Source organism: Pezoporus wallicus, unplaced genomic scaffold (assembly GCF_028554395.1).
Source record: "Pezoporus wallicus isolate ANWC-B61680 ecotype Strahan unplaced genomic scaffold, APGP_CSIRO_Pwel_v1 contig_13323, whole genome shotgun sequence".
In the NCBI taxonomy this organism is placed as follows: Eukaryota; Metazoa; Chordata; class Aves; order Psittaciformes; family Psittacidae; genus Pezoporus; species Pezoporus wallicus.
Genome location: NW_026639074.1, coordinates 7,441 through 32,768, shown reverse-complemented (window position 1 = coordinate 32,768; position 25,328 = coordinate 7,441). Strand labels below are relative to the sequence as shown.

The window sequence follows — 25,328 nt, the reverse complement described above, 5'->3', positions numbered from 1 at the left end:
CCCGCCGCCCGCCTCCGCACACCCCTGCCCCGGTACCACCGGGGCCGGCCCTCGACACTGCCGCCCAAGCCGCCTGCGAGCGCGCCCCCTGCCGGCGGTGCCGCACAAGAGCATGCGTGCGGGCGGCGGGCCGGGGAACAGAGCGCGGCGGAGCGGGGCGAGGCGGGCTCGGTGCTCAGTTGGAGGAGAGCAGGGAGCTGTGGGAGGACAGGTCCGTGCTGCTGGCGCTCAGGCCCCTGCTCTCTGCGCGGAGCCCCGGGGCGCCCTGCAAAACACAGCGCCTGTGAGCACCGGCACCCGCAACCCGCGCCCCAAAGCTGACAGCCCCGCCGCCCGCACCGCAGGGCTCCCACCAGCCACACTAAGGGACACCTCTGCCCTTCCCGCTCCGAGCCGGTCGAGCTCGGTAGGTAAGAAGGCGTCTCCATGGAGGCAACACCTCCGGTGTGGAGCCACGGCAGCTGGCCGGGGGCTGCAGGGTGGGCTCAGCCCCGCCACGGGAAGGCAGAGAGGCTCCAGCTCCACGCACTGCTGCAGGGATTAACGCCTTCTGAGAGGCCCCCGGCACCAGACGCGTGGCCACCCCCAGCCTCTGTCACTGGCCGCGGCTCCAGCCCCCACCAGCCCCGCCACGCACAGGGTGCTTACCTCAAATGAAGCATCGCTAGACTTGTGCAGGTAATTTAGTGATGCAGCTCGCTTCATGCTACAAGAAAGCAGAGGAGAGCAGGTGTGCTCTTGCTGTGCCTGTCCAGACCCTGACCCCGTTTCAGGGCAGCCCCCCCCTCCATCTGCCCTGCACCCAGTGTTGCCCTCATAGCCCTGGTCCTTACCTGGTGTTCCTGGGCTCCAGGGGACCATTGCCCTGCAGTTTCTTAACCAACATCTCACTGCTCCTCCGGATCACATCCCGGATTTTCCCCAGAGAGCTGCTGCGCTGGAGGGTGCCACTGCCATCCTGGACACAGAGACACAAGCCAGGGTGATGGCTGAGTGGCACTGTTAGGGCTCCGGCATGCTGCAGCTGAGTGGCTGGGAACTGGGCTTGGCTCCAAACACCCTCTTGCACCGAGGATTTAACCTGGCCCAGAGCAAGCTGACTGCTTACTACATGGCCCCCCCACACTCTGGCTCTCCATAGGACATGATGACCATTAAGTCAAGGACATCCCCACCCCACAGCCTGGCTCATCCAGACTGACCCTCCCTCCTGCCTGGTGCAAGCTCAACACACAACCAAGCTGCCGACCTGCACCAGGCACCAGCACAAATGGGACTGGCACCCCCAGAGCCTGGCTCAAACATGGCACAGCTTTACCACATGCCAGGCCTGCAGGCTCACTCATGTCAGACAAGACCCACATGCACACACAGCCTTGTCCCACTTCTAACACCCCCCAAGATGATTCACTCTGAGCCTGCTGAGCAATTCAGGCAGCACCATCTGGGATGCATTCATGTGGCTGCACCGACACTGCATTGCCAAGCAGGTACCACTCTCCTCAACACCCCAACTTCAGCTGTGCCTGGCCCCACTGGCTGCCCCAGGGTGGCACTTTGCAGGGTTCGTTATGGCTCCCTGCTTTTTCCAAAGACCAAAACCTAAATCTTGCTCCCCAGCCTGTTTCCTCCCCCACAACCCCATAAATCTCCACTACTCAGAAAGGCTCTCTCAGCCCCTGGCAGACTCTAGCCCATCTCCCACATTTAACTCCACGTGCATGCACAGCGCAGGCTGTCAGGATACCACCACCTCATGCCACTGTGCCCATGACACCAAGCTCTTCCCCTGTGGCCAGGCATGCTCCTTACACAAGGCTGTAGCACTACTGCTGATGTGGTTACTTTTGTTCTGATGGCCCAGTAACAGCAATGCTCCCTGCCCCTGATCCCAATGGCTCCTGGCACATCAGGGCAGAAAAAGCAGAGATAACGTGACCACAAAAGCTCTTTGCTCCTTACAAACAGGAGTGGGAGCCCCTTTGTAGTGCTCTAAATGACCAAAATGCCCTGTGGCCCAGGCTGGCATCAGCAGTTGCATCAGGACTGCCCATGCAGGGCTGCAGGGAAGCATATTGTCTGCCTTAGGCCAGTCACTCCTTTGTCCTGAACCCCTGCAGGTTGGGGCCCTGGGGAAGGCTTTCCCAACACTGCCCCACTCCAATTACCCAAAGCCAATCCAGCCCTAGACCCCACTTCAGCAGCTGAACAGGACTTTTCCTACCAACAACCCTTTCTCCCAGTATTCATCTCATCCCTCCTTGGATAAGCCAAGTGCATTGAATCTCTTCACTTTCTCGTTAGGATGAGGGATTTCCAAACCGGGAGCCATGTGCTGTTGCTGCAAGGGACCTCATCACCAGGAATGCAGAGAGCACCAAAGTATTAGCAAGGAAAATAACTCAGCTCCTGCCCCAGGCATCATGGTACATGGCACCAGCAGAGACAGGGGTGGGGTGTCTTCTGCTTCCCCATCACACTTACACCAAGTCACCAGGGTACTGCCATACCAGGCACTGTTCTTGCCAGGGCATGCAAGCCAGGGATGGAGAAGGGCACACAGCAGGGGCAGGGGAGTAGGAACATGGTATGAGGGCAGCAGGATCCAGCTAGAAAGTATTGCTCTGGGGTCAGGGCATTTCCCCAGCTGCAGCAATGCAGACTGACTGCAGATCAACACCAGAACAAACGCTGGTGCATGCTGGGTTAAAAATAGCCTCCCTCCTCTCCCTACTCCCTTTGCTGCAGGGTTATTTTTAAGCCAGAACATGTATGGGGCTTGGTTTACTGCAGAGCCTCTACCCCACTGCACCCACCAGGATGAGAGCACTCAAAGAAGCAACTCCACTACTGAGCCACTCTCCATTGCGTGCTCCCGCCCCGACTGCTGCACAGAGGGCAGAGGATTCGAGCGGGGTTCGGCAGCATGTGGAGATCAGTACTGGGGGCTTGCTCTCGCTAACAGAAACACTGCTTGGGGAAGGCCTAAAAGCTCAGATGCTCCAGGGCAGCCCTACCACACACTGCTACAGAGCTGAGGTCAGTAGCAACCCCAGGTCGGAGGTTAGGGAGAGGCACAGTGGGGTTGGGTCCCTCATCCCTTGCAGAGGTGCATGGCGGGCAGCACAGCCCCTACAGACACACAAGGCACCAAGCAACCCCACACCAGCTCCAGCAGCGCTTGCACCCACCACCCCAGGGCTGACCGGCGCTGGCCTACACAGCATGGAAAGAAGCACAGGGCAGCGGTTCGGGTCTGTCTGCCTTTAATCAGAGGTACGGTTGTTACAGCACCGGGTCCAGCACAGGGCAAAGCACACACAGGCCTGAACGCACCCTGTGCTGGGGACTCACCGCTCCCCAGAGCGTGGAGCGGCGCTGGGAGAGAGGCAGAGGAGGCACAGCCCGGAGCACTCAGCCCTGGGCTCTGCACTCCATGGTCACAGGGACAAAGCTCCTGTCAGCAAGCACAAGCTCCCAGGGCAGCAGGATGCACATGCCCCAAGGTCTCTGCACCCCCACAGGAAAGCCAGGCCCAGGCAGACATAAGCACATTTAGTATCACAACCTGCCAGATGATAGCATGAGGCAAATTAGCTAGCTAAATAAATAAATGGGCTCCTGCGCTGGCCTCTGGGCTCTATCCTGCTGGCTGCAGCCTCCCCAGCTTCCTTCACAGGTAGGAGGGCCAGGGTTCACATCCCATAGGAGGTGGGATGAGGCTCAAGGCCCTGGAAAACTTCCCCCTTCCCAGTAGGGACTGACAGCATCAGACCCTGTGCAGGTCTGGAGTCCCATCAGAGGCACTGAGCCACCTCCACGCACGACAAGGGTCAGCATTGCCTTCCTAGCAGTGACAGGGTTACAGGTTTCCCTCCTGCTTGGCTAGGGACAGCCAGGCAGGAACTCACAGCCCAGGACCAGCCTGCTCAGCCAGGTCCTGTGTTCAGGAATTTCCCCCCTTCCGTGATTAACCTGCTCCTTCAGCTCCTGTGGAAACCTCCCTCAAACCATCCCATCTGCCTCCACATCCTCAGAGCACTCCAAGCCCCAACTCTTCCTTTCCTCACATCCTTCTTTGCACATTTTTCTCCCAGCCACCGCTCCAAACCAGCCCATTCCCTGTATCAACCACTTCTAACAGCGTGGAGCCTGGCCCCTGCAGAAAAGCTCTGCTTTCCTCCTGCCCTTCCTCTGCCTGCATGGAACACTGAACAGATTCACCTCGCCTCTCCCAGCAACCATGCCTGGGGACCCTGGAGCAAGGGGGAGCCAATCCACCCCTTAATGTCATCAGGAATTAGGCTACAGCATCAGGTCAGGAGGTTGCCTCCAAACATGCTTGTCCTGGCAAGACCCTGCTTCATGCATGGCGCTTAGCTGTCACCCCCTCACCTTGTCTTGGATGTACAGTAGTTACAGGCCACCCTATGTCCCTACAGAGGCCTACATGCTGCCACTAGATCACAGAGCTCAGCAGGGAGGGGGAAGCAAGACAGGGACTGCCCTACGCTGCAGGGAGAGCCCAGCGCACCAGTGGCCAGCGCAGGTTTGCTACAGGGCACTAAAATCAGCTAAGCCTACAGGGAAGAAAGCAACTGGGCACATGACAGCCCTGCCAGGGCCAGGCCTCCCTGTCCCACAAGGGCTCCCCATCTTCATGCCTCGCTCCTGGCTTCTGCAGAGATGGAGGGAACAAGCTAGGAGGGCTGAGGATGGCTAATGATGGCGGAGTCGGAACGCCTGGAGTGAAGACAATCCCCTGCAGGCCTGGTCCCCAGCAACGCACAGGGGCAGGCTGGGGTGGGGACACGCGAGGGGACGGTGCCCGTGGCCCTGGCCTAGGGGAGCGGGCAGCTCCACGCAGCTTCTTCCTGCTCTTGTTGGCCATGGGGCTGGGGCTGGCGCTGGCCAGGACCTCACTCCTCTGCAGCCGTGGCGGTGCCCTCGCGCGCCGGGAGGGTTGGGGGGCTGGCGTGGAGTCCTTGCCGAGGAAGGAGGGATGGTGTGGAGGAAAAGTCGGAAGATACAACACAAACATCCAGGTGATTGCGGTGGAGGGGAAAGAGGGAGTCTCGGGAGGCATTTAAGCCTAGTGCACAGAGAGGAGAAAGACACAATTTACAAGGCCGTGAGGTTGTAGGTGCAGGTGAGGAGCAGGGCCCAGGCTGCATGCAGAGATGGGGCCACGCCTGGGCAGGGTGGGAGCCCTGTAAGGCTCAGTCAGTGGGCTCACATCTTTGCCGGCGTGCTCGAGCAGGCTGGTAGAACAGCCAGCTTCAGGAGGAACAGCCTGGGCCTCCTGCTCAGAAAGGTCCCTGCTCCTGGGCCATGGGCATGGTGTGCCTGCCAAGGCCTCCGCACCACTGAGCTGGCACCATCCTGGCTCTCCCAGCTCCCTGGGCAGCACGCAGCTGGTCCAGGCCTTGGGGTGCTCCAGGGCTCCCCTTGGCAGCAGCGCACAGAGGTTGATGGCACCCTGGGGACTCCCATGGCTCTGCCCGCAGCAGCTGACAGCTAAAGGATGGCAGCAGAGCCTGCCTGGAGGCAGCACATCCAAAGGCACTAGACTGCTACAGGGAACAACTGGCCATGACAAACAGGAGCAGCTGGAGCTGCCTCAGCCTCCATTCTGGTGAGCTGCAGCCCAGAGCAGGGCTGCTGGCTTGGGAGAAGAGGCTGGCTGCGTGTGCAGCATCATGTGGCAGCAGCTGTGTCCCCAAGGGTGCTAGGCCAGCCCTCAAACCCGCTATCTACAGCTGGCTGGGCCATGGGGAAGGGTCATATGAGCAAGAACTATCCCGTTGGCTGGGTCAGGCATTGCCTGCTTGCCTTGGGGTGATCAGCTCAGAGACTGGAAGGTTTCCCAGACCATCACTAGTGCAAAGTGATCACCTCACACCAACCACAGCCAGGAGGAACAGTGGAGACATACCAGCCAGGACAGGGACCAGCTGATCCTAACTCAAACCTGCAGCCCTCCCTCTGTGCTTGCCTAGCCCCTCTATGAACCAGAGAGCGCAAAGGCCCAAGGTTGGTGTCTCTGCAAGTCTATGACCCTCTTCACTCCTGATACCAAGGGGTGGAGCAGAGGACAGCCCTTCATCTGGTGGGGCTGCTGGGGGCCTCTCAAAGCTCTGCTCCCCAGGTCCCCTTGAGTCATCTCCGGGGTACAATCCACAATCAAGAGAGCCAGCAGGCTTCAGGCTTGGATGTTGAGGGGCTGTCATGGCAACAGGGAAGAGGAAGGAGGAAGAAAGGGAGCTCATGCGGTGGAGATAGAGTGGAGCCAGGTGGGGAAGGGTTAGTGACAGCAGATGTGAGGGAGGAGCAAAGGACTCCATGTGCTCAGTGTGTCGCCTGTGCCAAGCCACAACCACCCCTGGGTACACCCAGCTACGCTATGTTCTCTGCTAAGGTTTGCAGGAGGAATTCTAAGCGTTAACTAGCATTGAGCCAAGCACCCACTAGCACCATGCTCACTTTCCACCTCTTCTCCATCCTCCTCATTGCAGAAGACAAAAGGCACCCATCACAGATCTGGACCCCTATCACCCTCTATCAGCACTAGTGACCAAAGTGCCACTCAGTCTCAGAGCAAGCCTAGACAGGCTTAGGCTGCTTTGTCTGTGCCTCAGCTAACACCAGCTTCTTTTGCCACCACTGGTCAGCTGGCCTAGCATCCCAAAGACCTGCCTTTTACCACCAGAGCCTACGGAGGGCATGAGACCCAGAGAGGGGGACGACAAAGACACTGGCTGCAGACTATGACCATGCCCTGCAGTCATTCAGTCACAAACACACCAGGCACACACCCCCAGAGCCCTCCCCAGCCTCAGCATCGCCTGGGTGCAGTGCAGGACAGAACAGCCACACTGCCCACAGAGGCTTGTGGGCCTGAGGTGGATCCAATGCTCTCAGCCAGGGCCTCAAGAGGGGAGCAGCAGAGAGAGATGTTAATAAGGTTGCAAGGCTAAGATTAAGGGCAGACCAGGACCAGCTCATGCTGTGCATCGCCAGGGCCTAAACAGCCCCCTGGAAGCAGGAGCCCTAGTTGAGGATATCCACCAAAAGGGATACACCAAAAGCCAGGCCCAGCCACGAACCTTTGCAGGCTGGCTGGCTCATGCTAAGAAAGAGGGGAAGGAAGTGTGCAGGGTACAAATGGAGGCAGACAAGGATGCCACGACAGGCCACATGGGGACAGCCCCGAGGCAGGCAGTCCCTTCCCTCTGGCAGCCAGCTGAGGCCATTCTTGATGGTGTCTTGTACTTACCCCGCTCCATTCCACGCCCATACTCACTTCCTCGCTACCGTCTGTGGCATTCTCATACTTGACGCTGCCCCCCAGGCTCCGACGTCTCTCTGTGCCATCGCCCTCCTTCAGGATCTCCACCACCTTGGTCTGGTTGATTGGGTCAATGCCCTGCAAGGAGAAAGGGATAAGGAAGCACCACGTTTTGCCCTTCTGTGTTCCTTCCCTCTAGGGATCTGCTGTGTCATCACTGTGCTTGGTCCCATCCTCTCTTTTGGGCATTGCCCGCTCATAGCCAAAACTCTCCAGCACAAGCAGAATGGAGCCAAGTGCCACCCAGCACTTAGACCCTGCAGGGTTCCCAGCTCAGTAAGTCCCATCAAACCGTAACTATTATGGGGGACAAGGTTTTGCTACCCCAAAGCCAACAGCTTTTTTTCCTTCACCTTTGTGAAGGTTTCTGTTGTTCTGCAGTCTTTGTTTACAGCTCCTGCTTTATTATCTGAGGACAGGGAGCAGTTTAGGGTAAGAGGTACTCTAAGAAATCCCTACTGTGTTTCCCTGGGGAACAAAAAAAAAGGGGGGGAAGAAAACATCCCATTGGGAACAGACGTCCTCAGTAGCTGAAAAAGCCCAGTTCCCTGCACTAACCTGGCTGCAGCACCTCTGCACTCAAAGAGCCAGACCTTCTTCCCAACACGGACACACACACTGACAACCTGCTCCATCCATGTGCATACTGCATAGCCCCACACACCCACAAATGCAACCCCAGGGTTAACCACCAAGATGCTCTGGTGTTGTGGGACCATAAACCAAGGGTGTCAGAGGCTGCAAGGCCCAGAGAGGCCCTCTCACAGCACACCCAAGCCACAGGCAGTGCCATGCATTTGCCACATCCCGCAGTGCTCCCTGCCCCAGGGAGGATCCCTGCAGGGTTACCTGCCGCCGGGAGCGAACCGCGCACTCCTCCAAGGTCTCCGCCGCCTCCAGCTTGCCCTGGCGCCGGTACAGAGCACCCAGGTTCCTCAGCGTGGTGTTCACCGTCGGGCTGCAGTGGTGGAAGGTGAGCGGGAGGCCTGCTCTCTCCAGAGCCCACAGCTGCCCATGAGCCACCTCTTACCTGCTGACCTTACAGGCCTTGTACCAGCCGCCGTACTCAGCATAGGGAGCGCTGTCTCTGTGCTTGCTCTATGGGATGAAGAAAGAGGAAAGCTGTTAGCCCCATGCCTACTGCCTTCTCTGGCCTTTGCCAGGGTCAGACCCTTGGCTGCACCTCCACACCAGCACAGCCTTTGGAAATACAATATGCAAAGGCAGTGATGAAGCCGAGCAGGCTCCTGGAGGGAAAGCTGAGAGCCCATTTGCTACAACAGATTTGGGGCTCAAATAGAAATGATGTATCCACCCCAGCAAGGAGCATAATCCCATGCTCTTTCCCCTTCCATAGTACCAAAGGCAGCAGGGACAACACAGCCTATCCTCACGGTGCTCTGGAGGACATAACATCCTACCCCATCATACAAAAGAGAGACCAAAAAGAAGCCACCCCAACCAACAAAACAAATCCCTGTACATGCCAGGCAGCAAGGGCACTAACATCCTCAGACACAGCTAGCAAAGGAATCGGCCAGCCACATCCAAGGTCAGGCCTCTACCCCTGGCAGCTTTGCCCATGAGCTGTTTTGTCTCCTCTCCATGCCCAGTCATTGCACCCCAAAGCTGGCTGGCCCTACCACAGCCAGGAACAAAGAGGCTGCTGGACAGAGCAACAGGAGACAGGGCAGAGCACGATGGTCAAGGCAGAAGATCCACAAGGACAACCTACTCTGCAGGATGCTAGCTGCCAGACAGCATTACCCCGGGACAGTAGCCACCATGGCAGCTGCAGGCAGGAACTGCCTCTGCTGCAGGAGTAGGGCTCCTGTGCACCCTGGTGTGTGGTGAGCACTGGCTCCACAACAGGAGATTCCCTTTGGCAAGGGCTCTAGCCCAGAAGAAATGGTTTTCACAGGGACTATTCTTCTCACTCGGTCCCACACGCTTCTTAAGATCTTTACCCCACATGGTGGAGTCTCCCTGAGCCACAGACACACACAGGTTTCCTTGCACCAGAGCCTACGTGGCCTGGGCATGCCCCAGGGACAGGAGAGCTCAGGACTCAAAACACCTCTGAAGCTGCAGAGGGTGTTCAGCACCAAGAGGGTGGCTGAACCCACAGGGAAAAAAAGAAGTGAAGCTCTGCAAGAGGGGTTTGATGACTTTTTTAATAGGAGATGAAGAATCACAGCACAAAGCAGAGCACAACAGCCCCAGCCCCTGGGCCAGCAGGACAAGCAGCTCTGTGGTCACTGCTGCCTGGCCAGGAAGGCCATGCCAACCGTGTCTGCCACAGGGCATGGGTACAGTTGCACTAGGGATAGGCAAAGCAGCTCAGCCCTTGCCCTGGGTTATAAAACAAACCTCAGTCCAGCTGTAGGTTCCCGAGCCTGTTCACTTGCCCTGTAGCAAATCTGACATTTTCTGAAGCACAGCCCCACACTTTTGACCTTAACTCTCCAAAGACCTCCCCAGGAGTGAGCCAGTCCCAGAGGGGGAAGGGAAGCCTGGTGTCTGCGCCGACTTCGATGTCGCCTGTGCAGGATGTGGCAGCAAGTGTGACTTCTTTACAGCAGAGCCTTCACAGGGCAGGAACGGGAGCAGTGCAAGGTGGAGCTGAGCACTGCCCTGCACTGGGGACTGCACAGAGCAGTTCAATGGGAAGGCACAGCATGCTGCTGGGAGGCAGCTACTAGAGCCCTGCTCTTAAGTGCTCGCAGGATGGGACTGGTAAGTCACTAAGCCAAAGCCTGGAGCCTGCTTGTCTGAGCCCATACAGGGATGGGGCCTGCTCGGAGGGCAAAGGAAGGACAGTGTCTGCTCCCCCTGCAGCTAGATGACTATACCAGAGCTCTTCGTTCTGCTGCTTCACCCACCTGCCAAAAAGCAGGCGAGCTTTTAGGCTTGGGAAATGCAGAGGCAGGACACTGCTGCATTATCAGCTGAGCACAGAGCAGGGCCTGAACAACAGCAGTAGGTGTCTTTGTCTCGCAGCTTAGTCCAAGGCAAGCACAACCTATGCCTATCCTTTTTCAGCCACCAACTAGGATAGGGCCCACCCTGTGCAAAAATCTGTCTTGGAGGTTTGGCTGTTTTCTAAGCAAGTTGACAGCAGTTTCTTCTTGACCTCCGCTTTTCCCCAGGCAGCCTTAGGGCTGCTGCTTCAGAAGTAGGTTGTGCTCTGGGTACTAGCAGCTCTTTGGAACTGAGTGCCAAGGCTCTGCAGCACAACCCTCTGCCATCTGCCATCTTCCATCATCTGCATGCCCTAGAGGGATCACTGAAGCAAAAAGAGAGAGCATGCAGCCATGGTTGGAGAGGCTGAACAACCCCCTGCCCAAGGAAGGGCATCAAGCACTCCAATGGGCCTTCCCTCCCTGCTACCCCAAGGAGCAGCCATGCTATCTCTCCACTCTCCAGACTCCTTCTGGCCTTCATCAGTGGCCATGGCAGCTCTTCAGACTGCAGGAAGGCGACTGTGGCTGTAACGAGAGGATCTAAACCCCCGTGTCTCCTTCCCCTCCCAGGGTTCTTGCTGCTATCAACACCATCACTCACCTTGCTCATCTCCTCTCTCTCCTCTGCGTGCATCCAGATTGGTTTGTGTTCATCTGTGTGGGGAAGAATGCAAGACAACTCTGCTCACCACCTCACCCTTGTCCTCTGCTACTTCCAATGGGGCTCTGCCTCCTACACAGCCAAGCACTCTGTCCCCAGAGCGAGCAGCTCACAGGAGGGAAGTGACAAGGCTTCCAGATCCCCCAAGCCCCAAGAAAGGCAACCAGAATCGCAAGGGCAAGACAGAGAACGGAACAAAGTAGTCCTCCCACAGGGATGAAGAGCAGCATAACACACAAGAATAGCAGTGTCCCAAGGGCTGCCCAAAGCAGAGGACCTGTGAAGCATCCCATCCTTTCGCCAGGAGAATACCAGACCCAACCAAGCCTAGGCTGAGAGCCAGGAGCCCAAACTGCCCACCCTTCCCTAGCCCCAAGAGCTTCTGCTGTACAAACCATCCACAGAGCCAAACTCCTTCACGTGAGCACGGGTGAGGATCTCCTTATACAGCACCTCTGCATCTTTGTATTTGCCTTGCTTCAGGTAACAGGAGGCCTGCAACCAAGAAAACAGCTCCAGCCCCACTGAGCAACACAAATTAACTCTGGCCCCCTCTTGCAGCTATCTCTCTGTATCTTCCAAGCACCAGGGCCATGTTCACCTTCCCCATGGCTACACTCCCCATCCCCACACAGCCTCTCCCAGGGGTATTACCAGGTTGTTCTTGGTCTTGGCCACGTTGGGGTCATCAGGACCCAGGCAGCTCTCATAGATCTCCAGAGCCCTGCAGTAATAGTACTCCACCTCATCGTACTTGCCCTGGTTCTGGCACAGCAGGGCTAGATTGTTCAGCTGCTTTGCCACATCAGGATGGTCTTTGCCTAGGACCTGGGTAAAGAAAGTAAGAGAAGCCACAAAAGCATTTAAAGACTGCAGTGGACTCCTGGAGCTAACAGACACTGTAGTCTCTTCCATGACATGCCTATGTCAGACAGGAGCCAAGGACTAAGGAGGTAAACGGAAGAAATTCCAGTTTCCACCTCCTGGCAGGCCTCTCTAAGGCTGCAAACACTGGAGAGACAGGAAAGGTGGTGGCAAAGTCAGCAGATGAAGAGACTAGTTAGGTCCTAGATCTCCAAGGTGCAGTGAGGTAATGGGGGGAAAACCCTCAGGGAGGGCTGAAAGAAAGGAAGGAGAGCACGGGAGACCCGTACCTACCTTCTCACGGATCTCCAGGGCTCGCTTACACAGCGGCTCTGCTTCTTTGTACTTCCCTCTCTTGCCGTAGAGAACAGCCAGGTTGTTCAAAGTTGCTGCCACCTGCAGGGACACAAGCTTCTCCATGAAACAGAGCAGAATCCAGCAGGATCAAACAAGGGGTGCAAGCAGCAGTAACATGGCAGTCCCATTTCCTTCATGCCTGCAAGACAGCTGCTTTTGAAGACAAGAAGGTTCAGAGGCAGAAGGCTACCCTGCCTACAGTGCAGGATCCAGGAGAAACCAGCCTCTGACAGGCCATTCTGAAGCAGCAAAATAGAGCCCTACATGGTGTGAACAGCATTCACACACTACAGAGCTCACTGCTGACCTTGGCAGTCCAGCTGCAGACATACCACAGTTCTAGCACTGTTCTAGCCCTAGCAGGGCCCACAAGGCAACAGAATGGACTGAATGAGGATGAAGACACTCACCGCTGGGTGGTCTTTGCCCAGAGTCTTCTCACGGATGGAGAGTGCATCATTCAAGAGGTGTGCTGCCTCTTTGTATTTATTTTGATCCCTGCAGTGCAAAGTCAAGCATTTATTCAGGATTTGGGCACCACAGCCCATTGCAAGCACAACTGCTAACAACAGTCCTTCCACACAGATCCAGCCCCCCTAGCCCTTTCATTTCTCCATTCCTCCCTGGAATACTAGGGAGCCTGGTGGTACAAATACCCCATCTGTGCCAAAACCTTTTTGAAAGGCAAATCACTGGAAGCAGGGGAAGCTCCCTATCACCATCATGTGCTGTCCTGGTAAATGGGAGAGACAGAAGGCTCTCCTGGCCCAGTCCTGCTCTCCCCAGCATGCTCACCTGTACACTAGTGCCAGGATGTTGAGCATGGTGGCCACATCAGGGTGATCGTGGCCAGATGTCTTCTCCAGGTCCTCCAGCGCCTGCTTGCAGAGTGGCACAGCCACCTCGTAGCGTCCCTGTGAGGCGTACTGGATGACAAGGTTGTGGAGCGTGCGCAGGCGTGCAGGGATCTCATAGCCTCCCTGCTGGGCAGCTGCCACTGCACTACTGTGCTGGTGGGGCACTGCAGGCACAGAAGAACACAGGGGCACAGTTGGCACAGCGGGCTTGAACAGAGACAGCAGCAAGCATGCACGAGCAAACACTTACATCCAGGACCATGCTCCTCCTCCTCATTCGGGAACAGATCATCCAGAGAGTCCTTGGCGGAGTCACCCTCCTTCTCCTCCTGAGAGGATGGAATGATAGTACTGTGTGCTCTCAGAGAAGACAGCAGCCTGGGCTGAATCAGCTGCCAAGCTCTCCTCCCTACTGCAGCCCACCAACACCCTCAGTTTCCCCTGTTAGCTCCACCACCATCTTACAACCCCCTCCTCCCCCCAAATAAAGCCAAATTTCCCCCAGCACACCCTGGCATGCTACTCCATGCTATTCCAGAGACTCTGCCCCTTTAGTTATAGGGCAGAATCTCTGGAAGCTCCCTTTAGTTACAGGTATTGCTATGCATAGCAGCTGGGAAGGGGCAAAATCCAGGGTGATGCTATCACACCTAGGTAATCCCACTGGTCCAGCGTTCCCCACCCTCAAAGGTGCTGCCCAACAGGACTGGGGCATACCGAAGGTGAGACATCCTCATCGTACTTCTTCAGCTGGTTCATGAACTCGAGGTGTTTCTTCTCCTCCTCCAGCTGAGCCACGGTTTGCTCACTGCGCTGCAGCTTCTGCTGGGTGTTGGCAAGCTCATCACGCAGCCACTGGTTCTCCTGGCACAGCCTCCGGACCTGTGCACGCAGCTTCTGCTTCTCTGACTCCACAGCATTCAGATGGTTGGACAATGCCATCATCACCTTGTCAAGAGTTACAATCAGTAACTACCGCAATCTGGTATCCCCCTCAAACACACGCTCAGGGTCCACCCACCCTCAGGGTCACATTCAGCCCATTGCTGCCTCTGCAGCTTAGAGGCAATGGCCAAATGCCTCCCTTCCCCTGTCAGTGCTGGGTAACACTGCTCTCACCTGAGCCTCTCCAAGCCCCAACTCGATCATCTCCACTGACTTGCGGAGCAGGTTGGATTTTTCATGCACGAGATTGGCTTCTTCGTCTTTCTTCAGGCACTTTATGGTTTCCAGCAAGCTGTGTAGGATGGAGTTGTGTTCATTCTTGAGTGCCTCCAGCCCCTGCATCACTAGCTTGGTGTTGGAAATTATCTCCTCTTGGCTCAACTTGTCCAGTTTCTCCTCCCTTGGGTACACCATGGTGGACATAGTCCTGCTTCTGCAGCCCTGCAAGGACAGAGACAAAACCCGAGTGCCTCAGTGCTGCTTCAGAGAGTCACAACCAGACACAAGTGTCACAGCCTCCTTCAAGCAGCCAGAGACAGCATTCAACTGCTCCTCTGCTCTAAGCCCTTCCCCTGTGCCTTTGGCAGCTGTCAGGGCATGTGTCTCCACTTCTGTGGCATGAAATGCTGCAACCAGTGCAGGTGGCACACGTGGACAGGAGACAAAAGGCCGGAATCAGTGCTGACCTCCCACACCCCCACACTCCCAGCAGCAAGGAAAGCTGATTTAGCTTCCATTTAAGAGCATAGATTTGTAGTTGGCAGCTGGGGTTGCAATGTGTGCACCTCCTGCCCACAGACCACGACGCAAGGAGCCTGTCGGAGCTCAACACCTCTTCTGACTGCAGAGGAAAGGGAATAGAAAGTGGAGGGATGCCAGCTCAAAGCTTTCTGGTGCCTCAGTGCAAAATATCCTGGAAGAGCATCTCAGACAGGGAGGCACCTTACTGGACAAACCAAACCTTCCCTGCCCAGAAGAGCCCATCCTCATAACCCCAAGCCTTGGCACAGGGTGGCCATTGTGGAAAAAAGGGACACAGACACCACCACCATGAACTGAATCACCCCTGGTGACAACGATTACATACACCAAGAGCTACAGTCACACTAGCGTAACCTCCGTGTGGTGTCAGCTTGAAACACTAACAGCTTTTCCAGCTTTCCCTGCTGCCAGGCCAAGGGCTCGTCAGGATGCCACAAGGACTCCGTACTCCTTCCCTGTCCTGTGCCCCCCACATATACAACAGGAGAGTGCCAAGCTACTGCCTTAGCACAGGGGCACTAAGTGCTACAAACCCACATCAGTGTGGCTGTGGGATCCCTGCAGGGTGAAATCCAGGGGGCAAGGGAAGACAGGCCAGAGGGCAGGAGACACGAGCAGCAGGCAGCATGCTGTGGGTCACCCCAAGGGCAGGCTCCTGCAGGGCTGAAGGCAGCCGCTGCCATGCCCTGTGCAGGCAGCACCTCCACACTGCCTGGAGCTGTCAGGAGGCACTGAACCTGGGCACCAGGAGGCTGGCAAACTGCCCTGGGCCCTACACAGGAGCAGGGAGAGCTGCCAACACATTCGTCTTTGTACTCCTGCAGGACCCACCTCCGCGTGGCTCGAGCTCTTTGTGCAGCAGCAGCCTTGCTGAGCACGCTGCCCAAGTACAGGGCAGAGCAGAGCCCCTCTCCTGCTCACCCTGCACTCTACCCCACGGGACACAGGGCAATCCCCCAGCTCAGCTACCACTACCCCTGCCCCGGACTGGGCACTGAGCAATAAGAGGGTCCAGTTTCTTCCTCGCTGCAGCACTTGCAAGTGAAGATGGCAAAACCAAACAGTGCAGGGGCAGTTGCTCAAAGCACATACATCTCATTATATCCACCCATTTCCTCCTCTTCAGCCTCACTCTTCCAGAAGCTCCTCAAGTTGTTTCATGAGCCGAGAGCTCAGGCCTATCTTTGGTTTCTGCTCCACTGATGCACATCCATCCCTCAGGAAGCGTCAGGAGACATAGCATGTGAAGACTGGGCTCCTATTCACACCTTTCAGCAAGAGCCAAGCACTCCACCACCCACTCCAGAGTCACAATGTGACTTGACATTCACTTCATGATCATCAGCACCAACCCCAAGCCATACTTCACTGTATTCTTCACTTTTGGGTATCTGCCACGCTCCATGTGCGGTTACCCTGCGCATTTTACACTGAAAAGTCTCATCTGGACTATGAGATTTCCCAGTTTGCTTTAGAGAAGACCATATTACAAGAATGGCATGAAAAACATTCCCAAGATCAAGATAGGGGCCATAGACCACTCCAAAGGAAAGAATGGATCTGTTGAGAGTTGGCCGCCACTCATACCCTGCCTTCCAACCCGATTCTGCAGGAGCTGGCAGCTAAGCATTCTGCTCCCTGTTTCCCTTGGTTAATCTTTTTCCCACCTTTATAAATGCATCTTGGGGAGCAATCGAGTTCTAGAACAGAAAGGGAAGCCCTGCCTAAAGCAGGCTTCTGTGGGTGAACACAAGTCAGGAAGAGATGCATATCGATGCTAGTGCTGGCACATCTGGCAAAGCACTGTTGTCTTGCTCCAAAATAGATCCAGAGAGCTTCCCAGGAGGGCTCAGCAGGCACTTACTTGCTTCCAAAGGAGACAAGGTTAACAACTGCTAAAGAGCGAAATGACCCCACCACTGGTTTCAGCTCATATGGAAACACAGCCCCTCACTCAGAAACAGGGACATTAGAGGGAGTCCTCCGGAGCACCTGCAATGCTTGGGACACAAGGAGAGCCCCAGGAGCAGCCCCATACGCAGCACACAACAAACAAGAGCTCTACCCCCTAAGGCTCACACAGCTGAGGAGTACAAGTGCCTCTTCACCCACCCTCTGCGTCCTGGGTCAGCTGCAACATGCTGGCAGCTGTCATGGAAGCATTACTGATGTCCACAGAGAGATCGCGCTGCCATCTTCAAAAAGCACAATACAAATGCATTGGGAAGAAGAACACATTACAAATCATGATAAAAAACCCACCAGAGCTTGAACTTTCCTAGATAACAGAGTCAGACAAGATCCAAAGCCATAGAAAAATCAGCCTCATTCATTCCACTGTGAACAGAATAACTGAGAAATTGCTGAGCTGGATATTAAGCCACCAGTACCTTCACTACAATGACATCTTGTCTTTCCTTAGCCCTTCCAGCAGAAAAAAAGCTTCAAGCATTCCAGAGGCCCTACAATCAACTTGGTTTTCCAAACTGTAAAGATTTCAGACTGAGAAAGGAAAATAATCCAAATATCCTGACCCACAGCACAGACCTACCCTACCCTACAACCGCATCCTCAGGACACACCGACACAGGCTCCTCTTCTCTCACTGTCTGTACAAACACTTCTGCACAACCCTGGTCTTTCCTCCTTAGGATGGAAGCACAGCTCTGTTAGGTACCAACAAGCTTCCACCATTCAAGGGAGGCCAGGGGATTATCCAGGCTGGACACATGGCACACGACCTGGGAACAACACGCAAGCTGTTCCTTCCCAAGTACCAGCAAGAAAACAACAGGATGACTGCAGAGAAGTCATTTCAACACTGATAGATCCCATACAGCAAAGGAAACCAACAAACACTGGTGGGAGCTGACAACTTATCCCTCCAAATCAACAATTCTTCCCACCAAAGCCTTATTTCCAGCTCTTCCCAGTGCTGGCAGGTCTACACACTGTGCCCAGCCCTCCAGAGGAATCATACTCAATGGCAACTGATGCCAAGGTCAGGCAGGCTGAGGCTGCTGCATAAGCACTCCTACTGCTCCCACACAGCCAGTAAAGGGCACTGAGTGTCCTTTATCCAGGCAGAAAACACACTTGGAGGTTCCTGCAGAGAGGGGGACACACACCCTTTGCCTTTGGCAGGGGGAGGTCCAGCCAGGAATAGGAAGAAAGAGTGCTTTTCCAAGCTGGAGTTCACAGTTCCTAGTTTATCCTGGTGCATTCCTCATGGCTCTGCAGATGCCACAGCCCAGGTCTCCACCGCAGGTTTCTGCTCCAGTTGGCATGTCTTCCCTATTTACAGGGAGCTGCTAGAACAGCCTGGCTTTCCGGCAACACCCATCTCAGCCCTCCCATTTGGAGGAGCACTGCAGTAGCAGCAATCAGCTGGGAATCCATCAGCTAGCACATCCTGCCAGGCAGGAACGTTCCTCCTGTACTCAAGTGCATAACTGGGAAATCACTGAGCATCAGCAATTTCAGCTGCCCACTTCTCTGCCTCTGAAAACTGCTCCCACATGCAAGAGCTTTAAGAGGAAAGGGCTGGAAGCTTCACTGCTTCTATCTTAAACCCACAACAGCTGCCACAACAGAAACAAGGACGCCGGCTTAAATGGGTCCCAGTGAATCTTAAAGCTTAGATCATGATGCCTAATGCTAGAAAAATACAGAGGGCAAAAAAAAACAAGCATTGTGGGGTGGAGAAAAGTCAACTATACTAGGAGAGAGACCTCAGGTCTACACATGCCTCAACAAATTCAGTTGTCTCCCCACATGTCCCTAGACCAAGTGTATGCGAGACACAGGGTACCACCACAACTCGCACAAGTGATACTGTCAAGACAGTAAGTGCAGCTTCTTTCAAGCTACATACAGGCTACCCACATTCTCGGTATAGAAACGGACACATCTTTAGCAGCAAACTCTTCTCTAGAGGGTGATCTCAGCATACAGTGGTTGCAGAAAAGCAGCTGGGTTCTGGAAAAAAAGCTTCCCATGGAAAAGAGCAAATCTGACCCATAGCAAGAACGAGGGAGCATACTCAGGAGACAGGCAGCAATGACAGCATTTAGAAATGGAAACACAAGGCTTAAAGTCGTATTTTCACAATAATTACCCCAGTCTCATGCTGTAAGACATACTTTTGCTACTTGCAGACACAGCAAAGTCACGTCTTTGTGAAGCAAACCACTTGGTAAAAGCAGGGAGAGGTCTTTCCCCCCCTCTTTGGGCCTCCGCCAGCTCATTACTGTTAAATGACAGAATAAAAGGGCTCTGGAAAGACTGACTGACCTCCAACGAAGCTGTGAGATCACCAACATAGCTGAGCCTCCGCTCCTAAGGGATACTGCGACAAAACCTACACCTAATGCCTTGGACACTGAAAAGTAAAATAAAAGCAGTAAAGAGCAAATGGAGTGCCAAGGTTGCAGCCATTCCAGAGGCTGTGTCATGAGCACAGGCTTCCCCCTTATTTTGACACCAGTGTCAGAAAGCAGAGACTGTGGTAGACTGCAGTGGGTGGTGCAGAGCCTCTGAGGCTCCCACTGCACAGCCAGGGCATTCCGACCCTGACAGGAGGCTTGGACACTGCCACACCACTGCCAGAAGAGCTACTGTGCTCAGTGTCACCACCCCAGGCCACAGCCAAGGGATAAATCAGTGCTGCAAAGCTGCACATCCAGCAGTCAGCATTTCCAGAGATGCTCCAGTATGGATAAAACAAGAGATATAATCAGCTCTTATGGTGCCCAAGAGCTTCACAGCTAAGAGCAGCTGCACACAGATGCGTTAAGGCTTTAGAACTAGAGGCAAGAAAGGATGTTTTGCAGATGAAGGGCTAGGCAGGTGCACAGTCAGCTTCAGGATAATGTTAAGAACTGCAACATCGATAAAAGCCATAAATGAGAGGGCAAATGCCAGGTTCCTAAAGATAATAACAGGTGGAATAACTGTGGTATATGCCTCCATCCTGGGATACATGCCTGCTGAGGCTTGTACGAGACAGAGCAGGAATGGTACTATGGGATGCTTGTTACCCCTTCCAGAAAAGGCTGGTTTATCTCATTCTCCCTTAGAGCCACTAAGAACACACAAAGAGGAGATCAGGCAGTGGTCAGCACCCTGGGAGTTCACAGCCAGCATCTCTTTAAGCTGCAATAGATCTGCCCAAAGTTCTTTCCCAACCCCAGTCTGGATGTTTATTGCACTGCAGTCAAACCAACCCACAGATAACTTCAAGTACCATGGAGAAACTGTTGTGTTGCAATTTCCTCCCCAATAAAAGAGTCTGGCTGTTGTATTACTTGGAAGGGATGCCTAGAGGTTTCTTCACTCAAAGCAGGCATCTGATCAGATATCTGTGCCTAGTCAACGACTATCACCCAAAAAAGAGATCCCACAAGTACTTCAGACCCCTTTTCCATGGCTTAACCATCCTCATGGTTTAAAAAAAAAAACACCTAAATCCTCATCTAAATTCCTTAGATAAACTCCATTTGCCTTAGCTGAACACCACTTCAGGACAAAGGGACCAGGCACCACAGCACTAGAAACTGACCCGTGGCTCAGAGGAAGGGAATGCAGCACATGCCTCCTTTCACGCAGGGTCCCATGGGGACAGGGTCCCTCTTGTCCCAGAGCAAGAGAGGCAATGGAATCCACCTCCAGCAGCAGAGCAGGGGCTGGAGGCAAGGAGCTGTCCCACCTGCATTCTCCCATGCCCAAGAAATAGGACTCTGCAGCCAGACACCCCCTTCACGTGGTTTTAAAGCCTATGCTCAAGCCCAGAGATGCTTCTCCAGGCTCTGGAGTCATATATAACGCAGTACAAGTTGACTGTGCTGTTGGAAAGAGCACAGCCCTCCCCATTCCCTGGAGAGGGCTCAAGGCCAGGACTGCTCCTTTCAGCAGCAGCTGACACATACCAGCTCTAGCCAAGTGTGAAGCTACAGGAGCTTTCCTAAGACACTGGAAGGCCTGTGTTGGGAATGGTCATGCTAACTAGCAGGCTGCAGGAACCCTGGGACTTTGAACCAGCACTATGGAACTAGATTTGCAGCTCTTCCACAAGGAGATCAGAGGCTCCCTTCATGCTTTCCCTTCAGCACTGAAGACTCCTCTGTCCCAGAAGCTTCAGCTCCCCACCACCTTCAGTTTCTAACTGAAAACATACTGTAGAATAACCTTCCTGAAACCTAGGGCAAGCTGGCGGTAAGCTGGATGTATGGGCACTTGGCCACAGCGACTCTGTTTTCTATCACTACGGAAAGGACCTGGGACCTTCCCACCCCCTTCCCACTTTCCAGCCCACACATGGAAATGGCAAGTCAAAAGCTACCAGGATTTGTTCCGATTGACCAGAGCAAGTAATTCATGTGTCACCAAAGCATGATCCAATCCCAACAAACATGTGGGCTGAAGAAGACAGAAGAGATTGTCTGGCTTTCTATCTGATCACACATTGCATCCAAGACCAGAAAAGGTCTTACTCCTCCAATTTATCAGTGGTCAAAGAATGCAGATATTGGAGGCAACAGGGGTTAAAACACCCACAACAAAACTATGGAACTAAAAAGAAACCAAACCAGCACCAACACGTGCCATTAGCAGAAAGCCATTTTGCTCCTTATTGCAGTTCATACTGTCCACAACCCCATCTGGCCAGGGAGACATGCACCTCTTAGCAGGCCATTGCAACCAGAACAACAGCGTTCGCCACCCCCGCGAACAAGCTCATGCTAGCACCTCCAGATCAGCTGATAAGACCTTGTTTTTTAACTCCTGCAGAATGGATTTGGTGAGCTGCTGCAGACATAAGCATCCTCTGTGCCTCGGACTACAGGGGAACAGCATTAAAAGCTGTTTCCAGGCTAGTGGAGACAAGAGCTAAGCAGCTGGAATGAAGCCAGGACAAGCATCTCTTCCTAGCTTCAGGATCTGATTGGGAGTCTTGCTCTCTGCAAGACAGAGGGAGAGCCATTACCTTGCCCTCATAGCATGAGGCAGTATTAAAGCAGGCAGAATAAATCCCAGGAGCCCATGCCTTTGCAGGCATCTGTCTAATGCAATGGCTGTGCGCTGGATGTGCCTCACAAGTACAGGAGATGGTCAGGATGCAGCTGGGACCAGCAAATGCGCTCGAGCTGCAGTGTAAGCTGAAGGGCTCTGGAGTTCCTGCACTCCCTCCATGGAGCACCTGGGGCAGCTCCAGCAACCAGCTGACTGCAGGGCTGAGCTATTATTGCCAGAAGCAAACAGGACGTGTAAACCATGACAAGGCAGCCAAATCCAGAGAGACAAAACTCTACCCACACAACAAACAGAGGATCTGTTTTACCTCTGTCTGCCCCGAACAACTGGAATTCTTGGAGGAGATAAATGTCTCTTTCCTGGCAAATCAAGCCCTTATTCAGCAATTCCGCCAAGGGCAAAATCTCACCACATGCCCTTTGTGTCCCAAGAGCCATTTTGATATTTGGGGTTAATGCTGTTCCTACCTGGACATTCCTCCAAAAAAGCAGATGAGCAACATGCACTTCCTGTGCCTTCTGCCAATTACAGCAGCACTCAGCCGTGTTTATTTACCCTCTGTCTGAGCTGGCCAGATCTTTGACCCGATGCATGCTGAACACCACCCTGCCTCCCCTCATGCAGAGACACGGGCTCTCCACGTCTCCGAGGTGGCACTGGAGACCAAGGGCAGTAGAGGAGACCTCAGTGAGGCACCGCAGGAGCACGTCAGATGCCAGCCCTGCAGGACGCAGGGGAGCCTGCGGCTGCTGGTAATGCTCTGCTGCCTCCCACCATTGTGCACGTTCTCCCGGCTGCCTGGCCACAGCGTTCTGCTGCAGAACCATCCCCCAAACACCTCCTCCCAGCCGCATCTTCTCCCTCCCAGCAGCTCACTTGCAATTGCTTCCCCCCTGCTCCCACCTTCAGTAGGGTGCACCTCCACTACAAGCAGCTTAGTAGGCAGTTTCTTAATGGCAGGAAGGTTTGGGGGGAAACAAGGTTTGGGAAGTTTGAGAGCCATTGATGCACGCCAGGAGCTGCCTCCGTCATCGCTTCTCGGGCTTTGTCTGGCAGCAGGAGGCACGCCCGCTGCTTATCCTTGGAGCAAGCAAGCCGCAGAAACCCCCCCATCCCTCCTCAGTATCCCCACAGAGGAACCCTGTGCCCACCCAGCTAACTGTAAGGCTCCCAAGGAGAAAAGTTTTCATCAGCTCTACCAGAAATGGCACATCAAAGTGGTCCTTTGTTACAGGCCGGCTGGGCACCCTGCCTGCTGCCTCAGTCACCAGATGGGAATCCTGCCCACCCCACCCCACCGAGGAGCAGTACCTGGCTGCCTGCAGCAGCTTGTCCAGCGCTGGCACTCCCGGAGGCCCCGGCGCTGAGGGGAAGCGCAGGCTGCGGCGATGCGCGGCTCCCACCGCGCTGCACTCCGGCTCTAGCAGAAGCGCAGGCACCAGGCGCTCGGCAGCCAACCACACTGCAGCGGGCGGGGGGGAAGGGGGGGAGGAGGAGATCCAGGCTCCAGAAACAGGATGGTGGGATGCTCTCCTGGCAGCGCAGAAAACATCACGCACGCCAAGCCCAGGGCTCCCTCCTCAGGGACCCACAGGAGCCCCAAGGAATGGGGCAGAACCTCTGAGCTGCTGCTGCATGCCGCCCAAGGAGCATTACCCCACCATCAGCTCGTGCTCAAACAGCCACAGTCACCCCTGCCCTGCACCGGCTATATCTGTGCCTCCAACACTCAATCAGGTTTTACATCCTGCTTGGTATCAGTTTCCCCACTGCTGACCCCATCCCAAGCTCAAGCCAAGCTGTGCAATCGCTATCTCTGTGCCCGCAGAAGCGGGCAGATCTAGAACAAGATCCCCGTGTTAACACTTCAGGGTGCAGAGCTGGGCCAGCACTGCCTGGAAGCATCTGTTCTACCTCTAGATGCTTTACACAGAGAGCATAGATGCCGCAGCACTGCAGCATCCAATGTAGTCAGTGAATTGTTGCTATAACCACCCCAGCACAGCAACACAAAACTTTCCCAGCGCAATCCAAAGCATTTTGTGAGCCTCTGGAGGCATGCTGTCCCCAACTACCTACATTTGCCTGAGCCACTGCTCCACTGGGATCCCTGACCCTCCCCACAGGTGCTCTTGGGGGGGGGGAAGAGGAGGGAACCCAGCCATGGTGACACACAGGCTCTCTCTTGCCTCATCTCACAACACACACTTCTTCACTACAACATCTTACAGTTCTCCCTTCCCTACTTCTGGAGGGCAAACCCAGCTGGCCATAGAGGTACGCATGGCTACAGGGAGGTTAAAGAAAAATTCACAGCAGTATAACAGGAGCGCAAACACACCTTATTTATCTTACACAGACAGCCATTCCCGGCAGTGAAGACACAGCCTAATTTTAGAGCAGTGAATCTCTCACTGTGTCCACAGCACCCTGGAAACTGCCATACCTCAAATCCTGTGTTCAGCCGTGGCCCCTCACTACAAGAGAGGCATTGAGGTGCTGGAGCAGGGCCAGAGAAGGACAACAGAGCTGGTGAAGGGCCTGGAGCACAAGTGTGATGGGGAATGACTGAGGGACCTGGGGGGGGTCAGTCTGGAGAAGGCTCAGGGATGACCCTACTGATCTCTACAACTACCTGAAAGGAGGATGGAGCCAGGAGGAGGCTGGGCTCTGCTCCCAAGGCACAAGGGATGGGACAAGAGGAAACGGCCTCAAGCTGCACCAGGGGAGGTTTAGGCTGGATATTGGGAACAATTCCTTCCCCACAGGGCAGTCAGGCATTGGAACAGGCTGCCCAGGGCAGTGCTGGAATCACCGTCCCTGGAAGTGTTCACAAACCGTGTAGATGAGGCCCTCAGCGCTATGTGTTAGGGGTGGCCTTGGCAGCGCTGGGGAACGGTTGGACTGGGTGAACTTCCAACCTGGTTGATCCTGTGTTTCTATGAGTCAGGCTGTCCCACCCTTGCCATAAACACACGCCTCCCTCTGGGCTGCCGGCCCCTGCCAGCCGTCGCTGCGTGGCAGGGCAGAGCAAAGGCCCAGCGCTGCCCAAGGAGAACAGGACCCGGCGGTGCCGCCAGAGCAGAGGGCTCGCCAGGGTCCCGCTGTCCGCGGGGCTCACCCCGACAAGGCGGCGTTACCACGGCCCGCCGGCTCCGCGGCATACCCCGCTCCGCTCCCGCCGCCGCCCCGGGGAGCTCCTGTGTGGGGACTGCCCGAACCCGCTCCGAGGCTGGCGACCACCCTCCCCACAGGCCCCGCGCAGCCGCCGTGCCGGTCAGTCGGTGGCCCGGGCCCGCTAGTCAGGGAGACCGACCTCACCGCCCGCGGCCGGGAGAACGACAGAGCCCCGACCACCACCACCACCCCCCCGCCCAACCTGCTCGGCGCTCGGTCTCGAAGACGGTGGCGGTCTCAGTCCCGGCCGCGGTCCCGGGGCGGGGCGTGAGCCCAGCCCAGCAGCACCCGGTCCTCAGCCGCGCAGCCCCTTTAAATCCAACATGGCCGCCGGCCCCGCCCCGCCGGCCTCCCCCGGTGCC

General features: G+C 55.3%; 1 protein-coding gene across 5 annotated transcripts; it reads right to left on the bottom strand.

Annotated features, from left to right (window-relative positions):
• Positions 1-131: 131 nt before the first annotated feature.
• Positions 132-25,308, bottom strand: KLC4 (kinesin light chain 4). 5 transcript variants are annotated; one of them, XM_057413578.1, is made up of 17 exons: positions 25,169-25,308; positions 23,101-23,251; positions 14,170-14,436; positions 13,768-13,998; positions 13,301-13,379; positions 12,989-13,214; positions 12,604-12,691; positions 12,131-12,232; positions 11,627-11,800; positions 11,368-11,467; positions 10,913-10,965; positions 8,379-8,446; positions 8,198-8,306; positions 7,277-7,426; positions 834-958; positions 649-706; positions 132-265 (listed from the first exon to the last, which is right to left on the bottom strand). In XM_057413578.1, exons 3-17 carry the CDS (start codon positions 14,416-14,418, stop codon positions 176-178), a joined length of 1,902 nt encoding a protein of 633 aa, XP_057269561.1. In that variant the 5' UTR covers positions 14,419-14,436; positions 23,101-23,251; positions 25,169-25,308; the 3' UTR covers positions 132-175. The 5 variants fall into 5 exon arrangements, with proteins under 5 accessions (XP_057269561.1, XP_057269564.1, XP_057269562.1 ...); XM_057413581.1 differs by having other exon boundaries at positions 7,304-7,426; positions 25,169-25,304; XM_057413579.1 differs by lacking the exon at positions 23,101-23,251 and having other exon boundaries at positions 25,169-25,306.
• Between the last annotated feature and the right edge of the window lie 20 nt (positions 25,309-25,328).

Bases quoted from the DNA above. Each gene is read 5' to 3' on its own strand.
- KLC4 (XM_057413578.1), bottom strand. From the start codon at position 14,418: ATGTCCACCATGGTGTACCCAAGGGAGGAGAAACTGGACAAGTTGAGC. The intron at 12,233-12,603 runs GTGAGTGTCTTC...GTGTCCCTGCAG, and splicing joins TGGGCAAAGACCACCCAGCG to GTGGCAGCAACTTTGAACAA. The intron at 707-833 runs GTAAGGACCAGG...GCTTTCTTGTAG, and splicing joins CTGGAGCCCAGGAACACCAG to CATGAAGCGAGCTGCATCAC.